This window comes from Manis pentadactyla, chromosome 5, assembly GCF_030020395.1.
Source record: "Manis pentadactyla isolate mManPen7 chromosome 5, mManPen7.hap1, whole genome shotgun sequence".
NCBI lineage: Eukaryota > Metazoa > Chordata > Mammalia > Pholidota > Manidae > Manis > Manis pentadactyla.
The window spans coordinates 138,226,071-138,242,181 of record NC_080023.1 but is presented as its reverse complement, the minus strand read 5'-3'; the positions used below and the strand labels follow the sequence as shown (position 1 = coordinate 138,242,181).

General features: G+C 35.9%; 1 protein-coding gene across 3 annotated transcripts in view; it reads right to left on the bottom strand.

Annotated features, from left to right (window-relative positions):
* Positions 1–16,111, bottom strand: part of ESF1 (ESF1 nucleolar pre-rRNA processing protein homolog) — a 71,085-nt gene that overhangs the window by 14,623 nt on the left and 40,351 nt on the right. For all 3 annotated transcript variants that reach the window (XM_057502713.1, XM_057502712.1, XM_036892112.2), the window contains one exon: positions 655–776. In XM_057502713.1, coding sequence (XP_057358696.1) covers positions 655–776 — 122 coding nt within the window. The remainder of the gene's footprint in view (positions 1–654; positions 777–16,111) is intronic.

Genomic DNA, 16,111 nt, shown 5'->3' with positions numbered 1-16,111 from the left:
TGCCATCTTAAGGCAATGAAACTGTACTGCTAAAATGCTACATTTCATTGACAAGATAGAGTATTTTTAGTGGCAAAACTAAGTGGTCTCTGCTGTTACTAAGGATCTAACTCTGGAGAAGATGTTATCCCTGAATGATGGAAGTCAAATCAGATTTTTCACAGATAAATTAGCACAGAAGAAATATCCTATTATGGGTATTATGGATTTAATGACAATAGGATGTTAAAAGATCCATGTGAGAATATTAAAGAGAAAAATGCAGGCTGAGAAACAGAAATGTATAGAAGAAATTTCATTCATGTTAAAAACATCCGTAGGTATATTCCCTCAAATAAAAAGTCTGTATGTACCTCTTGTCTTCAAAAACACAGAACAGAATCAAACTGTTTTATATCCAGACTAAACTATGTATTTTATTTAGGTAGCATAAAAATGTAGAAATATTAAAGGATAGTAATTAAAGTGGCTCTGGACTTTTCCCAGGCTTTGTACATCATTAGGTAGCCTTGGGTTACCTCTCTTCTTTCTTAAAATTGCAACGATAACAAGGCCTACTCCAGTGACTGGCTATATTATGGATGCTAAGCACTTGGTAGCTTCTGATACATAGTTGTTGTTCAATAAATATTTGGTCATAATTATTATTGATACCTTCTGTTTCTTTTTCAGTCTTTTTTTCTCTTTCTTCTTCTCTAAAAACTGTTCCCAAGGGGTCAGTTTATCCTTTCCTTCCAATTTGTTTTTGACCATCTCTTCTGCACTTTCTTTAAGACCTAAGAAAAAAAACACATAGTTTAGCTTAAAATGTTGTATCTTCATTCACTTAAAAATGTAACTTCTTAAAAGAAAGGTAATTTACATATACTGAATAGAGTAACAGGATAGAATGCAACACTGAATTTTGTAATACTCCAGGATCAACTTACATCAAAGTGGTCTTTAACATAATTATCTCTACTTGCTTCTGTTGCCCAAATGAAAGCCTGTATTTCCTGGAAACTGCAAGTGACTAACAAAACTGATGAGTACCTCAATCTGTGTTCAAATACCCCAGGAGGAAAGAATTCTTATAATCTCTTCTCAAGCACATCTGTGAGGTCACATCTTAAAGATAAAAAAACCCACCAAGTTCAGATTCCACTTTGTGTGTCTTAACTCTTTCAATACTGCTATTTGCTCTTGTATTCATCTCTAAAGGTCTTTTATTCCTTGTATTCTCTAGTTCCTAATTCATGTTTCTAGGTGGCTTATGTAGTAACTGGAGTGGGGTGAGAAGGTGAAAGAAAAGCCCCAAGAATGATCTCCTTGTCCATGAAGACATTCATTACTGCCAATGTAAAGGAAATGTGACTACTCTGTTGTCCTCTTTGATAATAAAGATGTTTTATTTTATAGTATTTTTTGGAGGTCATGGTTGGATTTGGGGAGGAGGGTGGTAATGGAATGATTTGAAATGCCTTTTAAGAGAGACACTGTGAATTTCAATCATCTTCCCAGATACACTAAATTCTAATAAAGTGAAAATAATCCTGAAGATACAATATACCCTTTTTTCCTGATGAGTATACTGAGACTAAAAATGTTCAGCAACTTGCCTAAGAACACACAGATAGGAATTTGAACTCCTGGTTATTCTCTACACCATTACCAGATAAATCCAAAATGCTAGATTACCCAGGATAAAGAAATGTATAAAATGAAGGAAGAAAACCTAAAGCTTTGGGCCTCAGGTTGTTGCTTATGTGCAAAATTAGTTTGGTGTAGATCAGAAGCATGGAACTCGCCCTCTGACATATACATACACCTTTTCTGCCTCAAAGAAAATATCTGGTAGAAGTCCAAATACATAAAACAATTACAAATAGCGCCCTGAGAGAGGCTTAAAGATGGCGGCGTGAGAGGTGAGACAGAGGCTTCCTCCTAAAACCGTATATAATATAAAAATATAATTAATACAACTAATCCTGAGAGAACAACAGGAAAGAGGGCTGCGCCAGACTGCATACAACTGGAGAAAAGAGCAGACCTCACGGAACAGGGTAACGTACCAAAGCTGAGGCCTTGCGGGACCCAAGCCCTTCCCGCACCCCAGCTCAATGGTAGGAGGAAGAGAAACTGAGCAGGGAGGGAGTAGAGGCCTGGGACTGCTGAATACCTAACTCTGGAGATCTGCTCTGGGAGCACAAACCTACATTTCATGGTGCTTTCATGATACTCTCATGATTACTGGGTTGGAAAGCTAAGACAGGCAGAATTCCTGGACAGACTGAGATTCCAGTCGTTTGTGGAAAGCAGGGATCCATATCCAGCTGCTCTGGGACAAAAGCTTATACCGATGTGCTCGGCCCACTGGTTCAGGCAGTGGAGACAGACATAGCAGTCACGAAGCAGGAAACAGCTCTTTCCTCATCCCAGGCACTAATACCACTCCCCTGTGACCCCCGACATTGCTTTAGGGACTGAGCAGCTCCAGAGAGTAGAACTTCTGGACACTAGAGGGCGCCATATACAAATATAAAATGCCAAAGGAATCTGGTACAGAGTAAAATTAATATAACCCCTGAGAAAGATGACATGGAGCTCATGACTCTTTTTGAAAGGGAGTTGAAAATAAAAATTATTAACATGCTAATGGAGGTATGAAAAGATATTCAAGAACTCAGGAATGAATTCAGGCTGGAGATCCAATTGTTGAAGAGCACAATGGAAGGTATTAAAAGCAGATTGGATATGGTGCAGGAGATGATAAATGAAATAGAAACTAGAGAAGAGGAATACAAAGAAGCTGAGGCACAGAGAGAAAAAAGGATCTCTAAGAATGAAAGAATATTGAGAGAACTGTGTGACCAATACAAACGGAACAAACATTCGCATTACAGGGGTACCAGAAGAAGAAGAAGAAGAGAGAGAGAAAGGGATAGAAAGTATCTTTGAGGAGGTAATTGCTGAAAACTTCCCTAATCTGGGGGAGGAGATAGTCTTTCAGGCCATGGAGATCCACAGATCTCCCAACACAAGGGACCCAAGGAAGACAACACCAAGACATACAGTAATTAAAACGGCAAATATCAATGGTAAGGACAGACTATTAAAAGCAGCCAGAGAGAGAAATAAGATCACGTACAAAGGAAACCCCATCAGGCTAACATCAGACTTCTCAGCAGAAACCTTAAAGGCCAGAAGGGAGTGGCATGATGTGTTTAATGCAATGAAGCAGAAGGGCCTGGAACCAAGATTACTTTATCTGGCAAGATTATCATTTAAATTTGAAGGAAGGATTAAACAATTTCCAGATAAACAAAAGCTGAGAGAATTTACCTCCCACAAACCATCTCTACACTCTTATTTTGGAGTGACTGCTATAAATGGAAGTGTTCCTAAGGTAGAATAGCTGTCACTAGAGGTAATAAAACCACAGTAAAGAAAGTAGAAAAGCTAATTACTAAGCAAATGCAAAATTAACTATCCCCAGAGTCAATCAAGGAATAGACAAAGAGTATAGAATATGATACCTAATATATAAATAATGGAGGAGAAAGAAAAAGGAAGAGAAAAAGAAAAGAAACCTTAGATTGTATTTGTAATAGCATATTAAGTGAGTTAAGTTAGGCTTTTAGATGGTAAGGAAGTTAACCTTGAACATCTGGTAGGCACGAATCTAAAGTCTGCAATGGCAATAAGTACATACCTACCAATAATCACCCTAAATGTAAATGGACTGAATGCACCAATCAAAAGACATAGAGTCACTGAATGGATAAAAAAACAAGACTCATCTATATGGTGCCTACAAGACATATGTATCCCTATCTTTATCGCAGCACTTTTTACAATAGACAAGATATGGAAGCAACCTAAGTGTCCATCAGTAGATGAATGGATAAAGAAGATGAGGTACATATACACAATGGAATACTATTCGGCCATAAGAAAGAAACAAATCCTACCATTTGCAACAACATGGATGGAGCTGGAGGACATGCTCAGTGAAATAAGCCAGGTGGAGAAAGACAAATGCCAAATGACTTCCCTCATTTGTGGAGTATAACAATGAAGCAAAACTGAAGGAAGAAAATAGCAGCAGACTCAGAGACTCCAAGAATGAACTAGTGGTTACCAAAGGGGAGGGGTGTGGGAGGGTGGGTGGGGAGGGAGGGAGAATATGATTGAGGGTTATTATGTTTAGTACACATGGTGTGGGGGATCACGGGGAGAACAGTGTAGCACAGAGAAGGCACATAATGGATCTGTGGCATCTTAGTACACTGATGGACAGTGACTGCATTCGGATATGGGTGTGGACTTGATAATAAGGGTAAATGTAGTAACCACATTGTTTTTTTCACGTGAAACCTTCATAAGAGTGTATCAATCATATCTGAACAACAACAAAAAAATACAAAAGAAAACAAATAGTGCCCTGGGTCTTGAGTCCTAAAGAACAGCCTGAAACAGCTGTAATAGATGCTCTTAGACAGATAATAGTTTATATGTGTACCCAATGTTATGTAGATTTCTTTTTATGACAGACTGATGGTAGGATCTCTGATTTACTGGATGCCAAATCAGAAACACAACTCTCAATTTTGTAAGATAAACACAATTCACTTTACTAAACAATTTTCATAAAACCATGTCCAGATCTCTAATTGAATCCACAGACACACAGCACCTATGCAATGTTAAAGTGGGATCCTCATTTGGGAGAAAGAAGCAAATCCTGACAAAACAAGTCAAATAACAAAATAAAACAATTTATATAGTATGTCTGTGGGTCAACACACAATCAGTCCAGTTTTGAATTCTAAATGTAGTATTAGATACAATGTTTAAATAGTAATCTTTACGGTATTCTATTGTTAACTTCCTCAAATATTATGAAAGATTTTATTACTCCAAAATATTAAGTAATATATTTAGAGATTTTTTTTCACTAAAAAATATTCTCTGATTAGTTTTGATCCTTAAAACTTAAACTCTATTCTACTCAGCACAATGCTAAGGCAGGTTCTGTGTTATTGTTTCTTAGGTGACTAGGACATTGATATGATGTGTCTTAATCTCTATGAACTTTTAACCACATGTGATTAGGTCTTAATATTTTCTGGGAGCCTGGATACCTGGAGAATTTAATAAAAACTATGGAATCCCTCTCATTAAAAATCCGTACTGGAAAACCTTGCACTTAAATGTTCAGGGAGTTTATGGACACTCGGTACTTTAAGGATCCAAGGGCTTCAGGCAAAGAATGTTCACAGGGGCAGTAGAGGTCTAGGGAAGATGGGAATCAATCTTCCAGAAGTTCAGAATTTACCAGCATTGACATCTGTAGCTTCCTCACAGGGTTTCCTGTCCCAGCAGCACTGTCACTTTGGACAGACAGCTCCTCAGTGTAAAGGGATTTTCCGTGCAAGTGAGGTTGTTAGCACTAGCTCTGGTCTAGGCCCAGTAGCCCCAGTAATAAGAATCAAAGTGTCTCTGGACATTGCCAAGGCCTCCTGGGGGGGCAAAATCATCCTTAGTTGAGAACCACTATTCTAGACAGCAATTAGAAGTAATTTCTGAAAAGAAGGGCTATTTTTCATTAATGATAAATGATGTTATTTTATTTGGTTCTTGATTATATAATGTCTTTTCCATTTTAGAAGTTTCATCTGAAAATGCCTGTTTTTCCAACTGGACAAGGCAGCTAAAATCACCTTCTTTTGTATTCCATAATATTTAGCATAGTGCCAGACACATATTAAGTACTTATTAAGCACTTAATTGATCTGTCTTGAAGGAGGAATTCTTATTTCAAGCCAACTGTTTGATCTTTCATGTTTGGAACATAGTCTTTCCAACAGAAAATAAATCAAAACTTTAAGATATAAATTAATGGCATTTATCCCAAAACAGTCCGGGTTAAAAAAAATTTTTTTTTTATAAGGACCTATAGCTCTAGAATAATTCATGAAATAGTCTCAGGAAATATTTTATGTTTTTCTGGTATTTAGTTTGTTTACAAGAAGTAGTAGTATCTTCAATTAAATACAGTCTTTAATTCTTTGCCTGGGTCTCACTTAATACACCAAAATAGCAGAAAAACAAACACATTGCAGTTAACACACCACCATGATAACTTAAAAATGCTTTGTTCTTATTGTCATCATGAGGTCATTTAAATTTCTTACCACAGATCATAGTTGTTTATGTTCTAAATTCTTAAAAATATGCCCATCCCAGAAGCCTCTTGGCATACACACAAGAACATTCTTCAGAGAGTTGTAGCCTCATTTGAGAGCAACCACTATATGACTGAAAACAACTGCATTATAACTGTTTTTAGTTTTGCACATATTTGTTTTTAAAAATTTTAAGCATATAGCCAAGGACTGACAAATTAGTTAAAAATAACATCAATAATTCTACAAATAAGGGTTGATGAATTCTTTCAAAGCCAGCTGTGAACTCAGATGACTCAATTATGATAATTAATAATTTAAAAACAATCCATTGAAAATTATTTTGGCAGTTTGCATACATCCAAAAATACTTTTAAATATCTCTTCAAAATCCACTGAAACCAGAATATACATTTCTTCTAACCTTATGAATTTGAATTATCTGAAGTCTTCAAGGGGCAGGACATAAATTATATAAAATAATTAAATTATGTACTGTAATTGGTTTTGTTTGTAAGAAAAAAATGTGTGCTTTAAGATTTCTGAGCTAGGCTGAAACTGGCACTTATTATTTAAGTGAGGACTTAGGATCCATTGAGAATATTTATGAACACTTATGTTCAATCTTTATTTATGGTTGTATGTTTAAATCAGACCATGTAACACTCAATTCCAAAAGGAGCTTTCTAAAATGTAACTAAGAACTTATAACTTGAAATTCCCTCTGGATATAAGGATATATTTAGAGGAAAACCACCAACCATGCCTTGAGGAACACCGACATCAAAGGCACCCCTTTAAACTAGCTAGTTATTCTCAGTGGGGTTGGGGGAGGGATGGACACATCTACTTATATAAGATAAGAGGTCACAGGAATACTTGGTCCATACTAGTGCTGTGGATCTTTACCAGCAGAATCTTTTCCTCCATGGTAATCAGTTGATTATGCACTTAGGATATCCTTACGTAAGCCAAACTATCAACATTTATAATGAGAAAGATGAAGATTTGAAGTATTTTGAACTTGGTCTAAGACTTGCTTAGAACAAGAACTTGTTTAGAACAGTGTTCAGAATGTGGTTCATAATTTCTTATCTGTACTTCTATAAATTCCTCTCTCCTAAACTCTTACAGTATCAAATTCTTTTATTCTGTACCAGTTATCACAGTTGCAATTTTACATTTATTTTTGATTTATTATTATTATGAATGGATATCTCCCTTGCTAAGCTACAAGCTTTGTGAGGGTAGAGGACATGGCTTTTTTCTTTTCTTTTTTCCACAAAGGAACCCTATACCAGTGGATGGCATGTTATATAGCACATACTTAATAGACGTCTGTCTAATGGAAGTATAAATGAAGGGATGAATGAGTCGTATTTGTTCCCAACCTTACGGACAAACAGTAACAATTCATTAAATTAAAAAGTAGACCAACCAGCCTTGGGAACAACAGTAAACAGTAAAAATTACAAATAAGCAAGAACAAATAAATGCTCTTTGTGTGCACTTAGTACTGTTATATCTTCTAAGTGGAAAAAACACAGACAGCTACAATACAGACAATAGAGATAAGAGGATATAGGTAAGCTACTTAGATTGGGAATGGCTTTTCATATAACATTTAATTCTGTATCTCCCAAAACATTCAATGATATATACACAGAAGATATTCTCAATGTACTGAATGAATAACTGTTAATGATTTTCGTTGATTGTTTAAAAGCTATTCCAGTGGGTAACAACTGTTTTACATTTGTCTTGAATTGGAGCTTATTATACTCTAACCTCTTCCCAATTTCCTTTTATTCTCCCTTAGAATGATGTCTTCCACTTGCATATATATATACTTGCAGTGAACTGTGCTGTCCCTGCTTCTTAGAATCAAAGGTTCTTAAAAAGCTGAATCCAAATACAAGACATTTAGGCCTCATTAGGAAGCTATTGTTTTCTGTATTTGTCTATATTTTATTTGTATGTTTTTTTTAAATCATAATGTCCATAATATCAAGCTGTCCTAATACTAACAAACTAAAATTCTGGCTAAGTCTGGTGAAGCCATTCTGCTATTTAATTTGTGGCAAGGAGGTCTTGAAGAACCATTTGCCTTACTGTTATTTTTTTACACTTAGTGTTTACTGACAAGGTAGAAGTAAATGAAAACATCTAAATGAATGGCTAAGATATAAAAGGAATGTTTTGGAGTCTAGTCACAGTAAGAAAGCTCAAATAGAAATGTTTAACTCAGAAGTGGGGTTTTCCTTGGGGATACACACTAATCTGCTATGCTCTAGTATGGAATTCAGCTTTTAATGGGCAACTAGCCAAGGAGTCAAGAGACAAAATGTGGAGTCGATCACGGTGTCAGGCCCCATCAGAGACCACCACCATGGAGCCATGTGTCTTAAATGGCCTTTGTTGGGTGCTGCTCCTCTGACAACTTAGAGGGCACACATGCCTGTTTGGGCTTTGCTTATGGGCAGAAAAAGGAGAGCAAAAACATTTTTCCCCCAGAGATTTATAACCACAAGCTTACAAATCAGTGGGTTTGTGGCTAGAACTCATACATTGTGGGGAGGGGCAAATTTATCTGTGTGGCCCCAACCCAAACATTCCAAACCAAAAATTTTGTTTCAATTGGTCTTGGATTGGAAGTGCCTACAGGCACCTGGCAAATATACTCTACAAGAAGCATGTTTGACCCAGACCTCTGAGAATTCCCATAGGTAAAGGAAGATCCAAGAACAATGAGGTCACTATCAAGATTCAATACGAACAAGAGTAAGCAGAGACAGAATACTACAAGTCAGACCTTTAAGGACTACAGATTTTGGAATTACCAGATACAGAATATAAAATCAGCACATTTAAAACAAGAGGAAATTAAAAGATAGGATTATCAAGATTATGAGACAGATTTAGGGGAAAAAAAACTTTCTGAAATGAGGAACATAACTGAAATTATAAGTCAGTGGCTAGCTTAAACAGCAGACCACACAGAGGTAAAGAAAAAAATTAATGAACTGAAAAGACAAAACTGAAGAAATTACCTGGCATGCTGCACAGATTTACAGGCAAGGAGAATATGAGATATAGGATACAGAATGTGAAAGTACCATACCTATCAAATAGAATTTCCAGAAGGAGAAAAAAAGGTAAGAGATAATGAAAACATAACATTTAAGAGAAAATGACTGAGAAGTTTTCAGAACTGATGAAAGATATTAATCTTCAGGATTCTGGTATCCAATTAATTCAAAGCAAGATTAAAGTTACCAAGCAAAAAATGACCCAGATACCCCACAGTGAAACTCAAGAGCACTAATGTATTTTCAACGCAGAGACAAACAGCACTTTGGGGCAAAGCCAACACTTTTCTGCCAGGGTTCAGAAGAGGGCCCCTGCACAGTGTACTCTTTAGTTATGCCATTCCTCACTGGTAATTCTGTCAAAAGCCTTCAATGGGAGCCTTGTGAGCTCACAGTAAATTTGCCCCTCCCCACAAAGGGGTTAAGAGGGGGACTAGCCTGGGGCATCCATGGCAAAAGCAGATCCCCTTCCCTCCTTAAACCTCAACACCACACACAGCCTTACCACCACAACCTGCCTTGAACCCACTGAGAATAATGTGTCTGTGTCTTTTATCCCTATTCATTTTGGTGACCATAAAAACCTAATCATCAGGTTCCCCTTAATCTCCCATGTTCTGGCCCTCAGAAGTCTGCCACAATCTCCCTTCCCCTCTGACTCTCTACCACTAAGTTCTTTGGAATCCACAGTATATTGTTAGTAAAAACTCAGTTACTGTATCTCTTAACATTTTCTTCATCTTCATTCTCTTACTGGAAGCGGCTTTCCTTGAAGTCACCGCACACTGCCGCGCTTTGAAGCGGTTTTTTGGTTTGTGGTGCTGGTTGTCTTTCACAGAGGCCTCAACCGACCGGCCTGGAGAGGGCCTGGGTGTGGGGGTCATCAGACTCTTTGCCCAGTTTTAAGAAGTGTGGTACTGGTCCAGGGAGAGACGGACTGACTGACTAACCAATAAAACAGAAAACCAAGCAGATCAGGGAGTTTAAACTTTGATACATGACAGAGATAACATGTCAGATTACTGGGGGAAAGGAGAGATTATTCAATAAATGAAACAAGATAAAAAAGATTTTTCATGTAGGAGATGAAATTGGATCCCTACCTTACATCACATAAAAAACAACTAATGGATCAAGACAAATGTCAAAAACCTTAAGTCTTCCTATGTTTAGTAGAAAATAAAAGTTAATATAGGTCTTATCTGTTTAGAAAAGGATTTTTCTTAGATAAAACACAGAATGCACTAACTATAAAAGATTAATGTGACATACTAAAATCAAACTTTTATTCATTTAGACAATGCCACCAGGAGAGAGAAAGAGAGAGAGAGAGAGAGAGAGAGAGAGAGAGAGAGTGTGTGTGTGTGTGTGTGTGTGAGCTACATAGAGAAGACAAATTGCTATTTTATAAAAGACAAATGACTAGTATCAAAGATAAATAAAAAACTCAAAAAAGGTAACAGAGAAAATACAAATAATATAACAGAGAAATGACCAAAGACATCTATAAGCATTTCGCTGAGGAGGAAACATGTATGGCCAATAAACATATAAAGAGATGTTCAATCTCATCACTGATAAGAGAAATGCAAATGAAGCACTGTGGTGGGAACAGAAACACCAACACACTGAAAAAGAATTTAGTATTTCATTCTCGTAAAGTTGAATATTCACAAACCCTATAACACAGCAATTACGTTCCTTGAGAAATACCAAGAAAAACTTAAAAACACATACCAGGAGATACACAGAAATGCTCCTGAGAGCATGACTCACCATAGTAAGCATCTCAAACAGAACAACCCAATCATGGATCCAAAAGGAGATTGGATATAAACTGGTATACAGCAGACAAAGAAATAGGCTACAGCTACACAAAATAAGGATAAGTCTTAGTAATATAATGTTGAGTGAAAAAAAAAACAGTCCCAAGAGATTTAAAAACATCTACCCCTCCCATGTTAATAAGTTAACAACTTTAATATTACAGTTCATAACCAAACAATTCACCCACTTAAAAGTATACAATTCAGTGATTTTTAGCACATTCACAGGTGTGAAACCATCATCATAGTTGATTTTAGAACATATTCATTTCCTCAAAAAGAAACCCTATCTCTCACCCTAGTATATATATATATGATATATATATATGTGTGTGTGTGTGTGTGTGTGTTCAAGGTTCATCCATTTTGTAGCATAGACAGTAATCATTCCTTTTTATGCATTGACACACTTTTGAGGAATACTTATAAATGAGATGAAAATATATACAATGGATAACAAAGGAGTGAATCCTCAAGTCTGGTTGATGGTTTGATTATCTCAGGTATGGAGAAGCAGAGGAGATCAAATGGCTAAATGCTTAGGCTTTTGTACTGGGTTCATGTAATACAAATAAATAAATAAAAGAGAGCCATGCTGGATCAATGATGAGAGTCCTTATGCAGGGATTATAATTAATTCTGAAAAACAGAAATACATAAGACTAAAGGGACAAGTTTAACAAATTTGACTGTCCCATTTTTATTCTACAAAGGACACAATGGGGAGAGTAAAATGAAAAATCAAAGGCCAGGAGATGATATCTGCAAAAATATGCCTGACGACCAGCCCAGAATATATGAAGAACTTCTCTGAATCATTAAAACATAGACAAAGCACACTACATAAAAATGGTCACAACATGAACAGGCATTTCACAGATAAGGAAGCAAGAAGAAATGTTCTTCCTCATTAGTAGTTAGGTAAATGCCTGAGCAATCCTTTAAAAACTTAAGTCAGGTTGTATCACTTCCATTTCCCATTTTGTTTAGAGTAAAAGCTAACCTATCCAGAAGTCAACAAAACCCTTTGTGATTTGGCCACCTCTCTGCCCTCATCTTATATTACTATCCACTCCGAGGCTCATTCTGCTCCAGCGGCATCCTCCTTATTACCCCTGGACAAATCGGAAATGCTTCTCCCTCAAGGCTTTTCATTTATTGTTGTCGCTGTCTGAAATGCTCTTCCCCAGGATAACATACATTATGCACTGTCCTTTCCATTAGGTCTTTGGGCAAATGTCACTTTCTCAATGAAGTCTTCCCTGACTGGGCTATTTAAATTGCTATCCACTCCCACCATTAACTTCCTATCCCTTCTCAGGCTTTCTCTTTTTGTTTTCACAGCCCTTAATCACCATCTGATTATTTTACCTACTTATTTGCTTACTAACTCCCTTTCTTCCCCCTCCTCCGACAGACACACTATAACATGTAGGGACCTATGAGGGTCTGGACCTTTGTCCATTTTGTTCAGTGCTTACTCCAAAGAAATACACAGCAGTAACAACAAATACTGGAGAATAATACACAAATTAAACGATAATGAGACACCATTACTTACATATGCAAAATCTGAAAAGTCTAACAGTATCAATAAATGATGAGGATAAAGAGCTACAAGAACTCACACTACTGGCTAGAGTAAAATGGTACAAGCACCTAGGAAAACAATCTGGCATAATCTAGTCATATTAATTGTGAGCATGCTCCACAACCAAGGAATTCTATATATACCTAGGTGAGAAGTCCCAGAACATTCACAAAGGCATTGTTTATAAAACCACAACAGCTGGCAATAGAACAGATAGGTTGTGATGCATCTAGAATGGAATTCTATGTAGCAGAGAATTAATGGACGATATCTATACATTTGGATATGAAGAACTCTCAAAAATAGAATGTTAGCAAAAATCAAGTGACAGAAGAATACATAGAGGATGCTTTTATAAAGTTCAAAATTAACAAAACTAGATATATACTGTTTAGTCAATGATAAATGCATATGTAGTGAACCTATTATATAGAAAAAGGGAATGATTAATAAAAAATGTAGTTTCATAGTTTCCTCTGCTAGAGGAAGGGAGACGGTATAGCTGGGGACTTGAACTGCAGGCATTGGTAACATCCTTTCTTAAGATGAGTACACAGGTGTTCATTGTATTACTTCTCTTTACAAACTGTATACATACATTGTGTTTACCTTTTGTATCTATGGGTATTTTTTCCCACAGTAAAATGTAGAAAAGAAGGGGGTAGTGCATATTTACTCTTTGACAACTGTGCTAAACTGGCTTTCATCTGACTTTTGTCATTTAATCCTTATCAAAATATAGGTACTTAAACCCAGATTTTTGGACAGCAAGCCATTACATTCTTTTCATCATCACAGTAAGCTATTAATGTCCAAATTTCATTATAAGCAGGTCCCAGTCTATATACTGTATATGAAAAATCCATCTATAAATTGGTGGCTTGAAACTCAGGGGTGCCTTATTGTTTTCCACCCTGGAAGATTTTCTCACCATGGAAGCTATTAACATGTAAGGACATTTTGCAGTTGGGATGGAACCAAAATGGCATTTCTAAGTCAATTAAAGAAAAAAAACTTTTATAAAAATAAAAGGAAGTGAAAAACACTTCAGCCTCTCTAGCACTTCAATACTTAACCTTTCAAGCTAGATTTTTCTTTCTGCAATCTAAGTATTTCTTCCACATTTACTGGAGTTAGTTTACGTACAAGTAAACTATATATCATGACTACTTCTAAAAAGACTTCCAAATAACTTATTAGGAAGGCAGTATCTTTAATTATGGAAATAATGATATTCATTAATAATATAATATAATAATATTCATATAATATGTAATACATAGAATTACATGATATATATTTTAATAATAATTATGGAAATAATAGGAAAATGATATAAAAATGACATTTGTAGAGCACACTGGAGTAAATGAAGGAGGCAACGAGAGAAAGAAACTAACCTGGAGACTAGATAGCCTAAGGGCTAAAGGGATTAATACTTTAGCAAATTTGTAATCCACAGGTGGTATACTGGTTGGGAATATCTGAAATGAAGTATCACTTGAGTATTCTTTTAACTTTTCCAGTATTTGTAATAACTGAAATAAACTATTATTTAAGGTTTACTCTTTTAACTTCTCCAGTATTTGTAATTAACTCAGAGTTTATTTCATTGGCAATGTCTTCTAATGCAACATTAAAAAATTTATAGAATGAGAATAAATATATAATGAAAGTAACATTAAAACTTAAGACTTTCAATATTTCTATGGCTTGTAAGCAAGCACTATTTCTACTCTTAGGGATTCTCTGGTGACAGAATATAAGGATATCTATGACAGGCTTAGAATCCTTGGGGTCCAAAAAGGTATCAGAATCCTGAATACCAACTAGTAATATGCACACCCAGAAATCTGCAGTGTTTAATAACAAATACTCAAAAGTCATCCCTCGTATCCCCCCACCTCTTTCTTAACCTTCAGAACAGATTAGTAATCAGAAGACAGTCTTCTCAGACACTGTCACACATGCGACTTTGGCAGCAGACCAAATGTTTCTAAACCCTGAGAAGTCTGTGATAGTACACCCTGGTTTATCCCAGGTAAGTGCTTATTATTATTATTTTTTAAATAAAATTTCCCCCAAATTCTCAACTATAATTCATTGAGGGTCTTGTGTATATTTATGTACACAATAGTAAACACATGCAGACTGAGAAGAGTACTAAGTGAACACATTGGGCCCCAGATTTAATTAACAATCCAGGGAAAATACTCATTAAAATTTTTAATGGGTTCTGAAGTCAGACTGACCAAGGGTTGGAATTACAGTTCTTCCATCTCCTAGCTTTGTGATCTTGAGTAAGTCTGTGCCTTGGTTTTCTTATCTTTAAAATGGGGTAAAAACTACTTAAAAGAATCACTGGAAGAATTTAATGTAATATTGTTTGCAAAGCACCTTGCATAGTTCCTGACATACCATAGACATGCAATAAGTTCAACTTTCCCCTTTCCCTGAGAAGATATTTTAAAATTTAATTCTTCTGGATCAAAATTATGCACCCAAATAAATTACTTCAAAAAGTGTTTAAAAATCTCTCTCTACTTCTAGAGAAAGGAGGAGGAATGGAAAAGAAACTTAAATAAAATATATTTTATGACAATCTAAGCTGACAATACTGAGGAAAAGCTTGGTTAAGGCCTTTGCAGAGAGATTTCCCTAATTTAGCAAACCAATTCTTACGGAAGCATGTGCCTTCAAAATACATGCATTAATTTACCAATAAGGCACATTATTCCAAACATCAAACACAATTCGCCCAAGTCAAATTACTGGCTTGGTACTCATCTTTTGGTGTACATAAGATCAAATTTTTAAATTTATGCCAAATAACTTCACAGATAAAAGTTTTCCATGTCACTGCATGTGAGCAGACTGAGCTAATTAAGGATATATCTCTTGATAGCTCATGTGATAAATGCTATCTCACCCACCCTCAACAAAGATTATTGTGAAGGAGGACACTGTCTTCCCCAAGTACATTACAATCAGACCAACACTGTCAATGTATAATGAATAAATTTTTACTTCAGCTTTACCTCAAAGCTGAAAATTATCATTGCATTATAATCCTAAGTAATTCTCTACAATGGTCTAACCAAAAAGACACTGAGAAAGGCTGGCAAATATTTCCTAGCACAAGAATATGGCATATGATCCCCGTTTCACATCAAACCAAAGCTCTACAGAAAGCACTTATGTTCTCTCCTTTATGTAGTTTCAAAATTCAAACCTATTGTAGAACTAGATCTGCTTTTATGCACAATTTTATCAGCATTTCAAGATATATGAGACATGAAGATTCTACTCTTAGGAATCTATCTCTAAGAAAACTCAATATAAGATTATTGTTATCCATAATAACAAAGCATTGGAAAGAGCCTAAAACACAACATCAGGGTGGGATTCACAACTTATAAATCAGAAACACAATGCTTG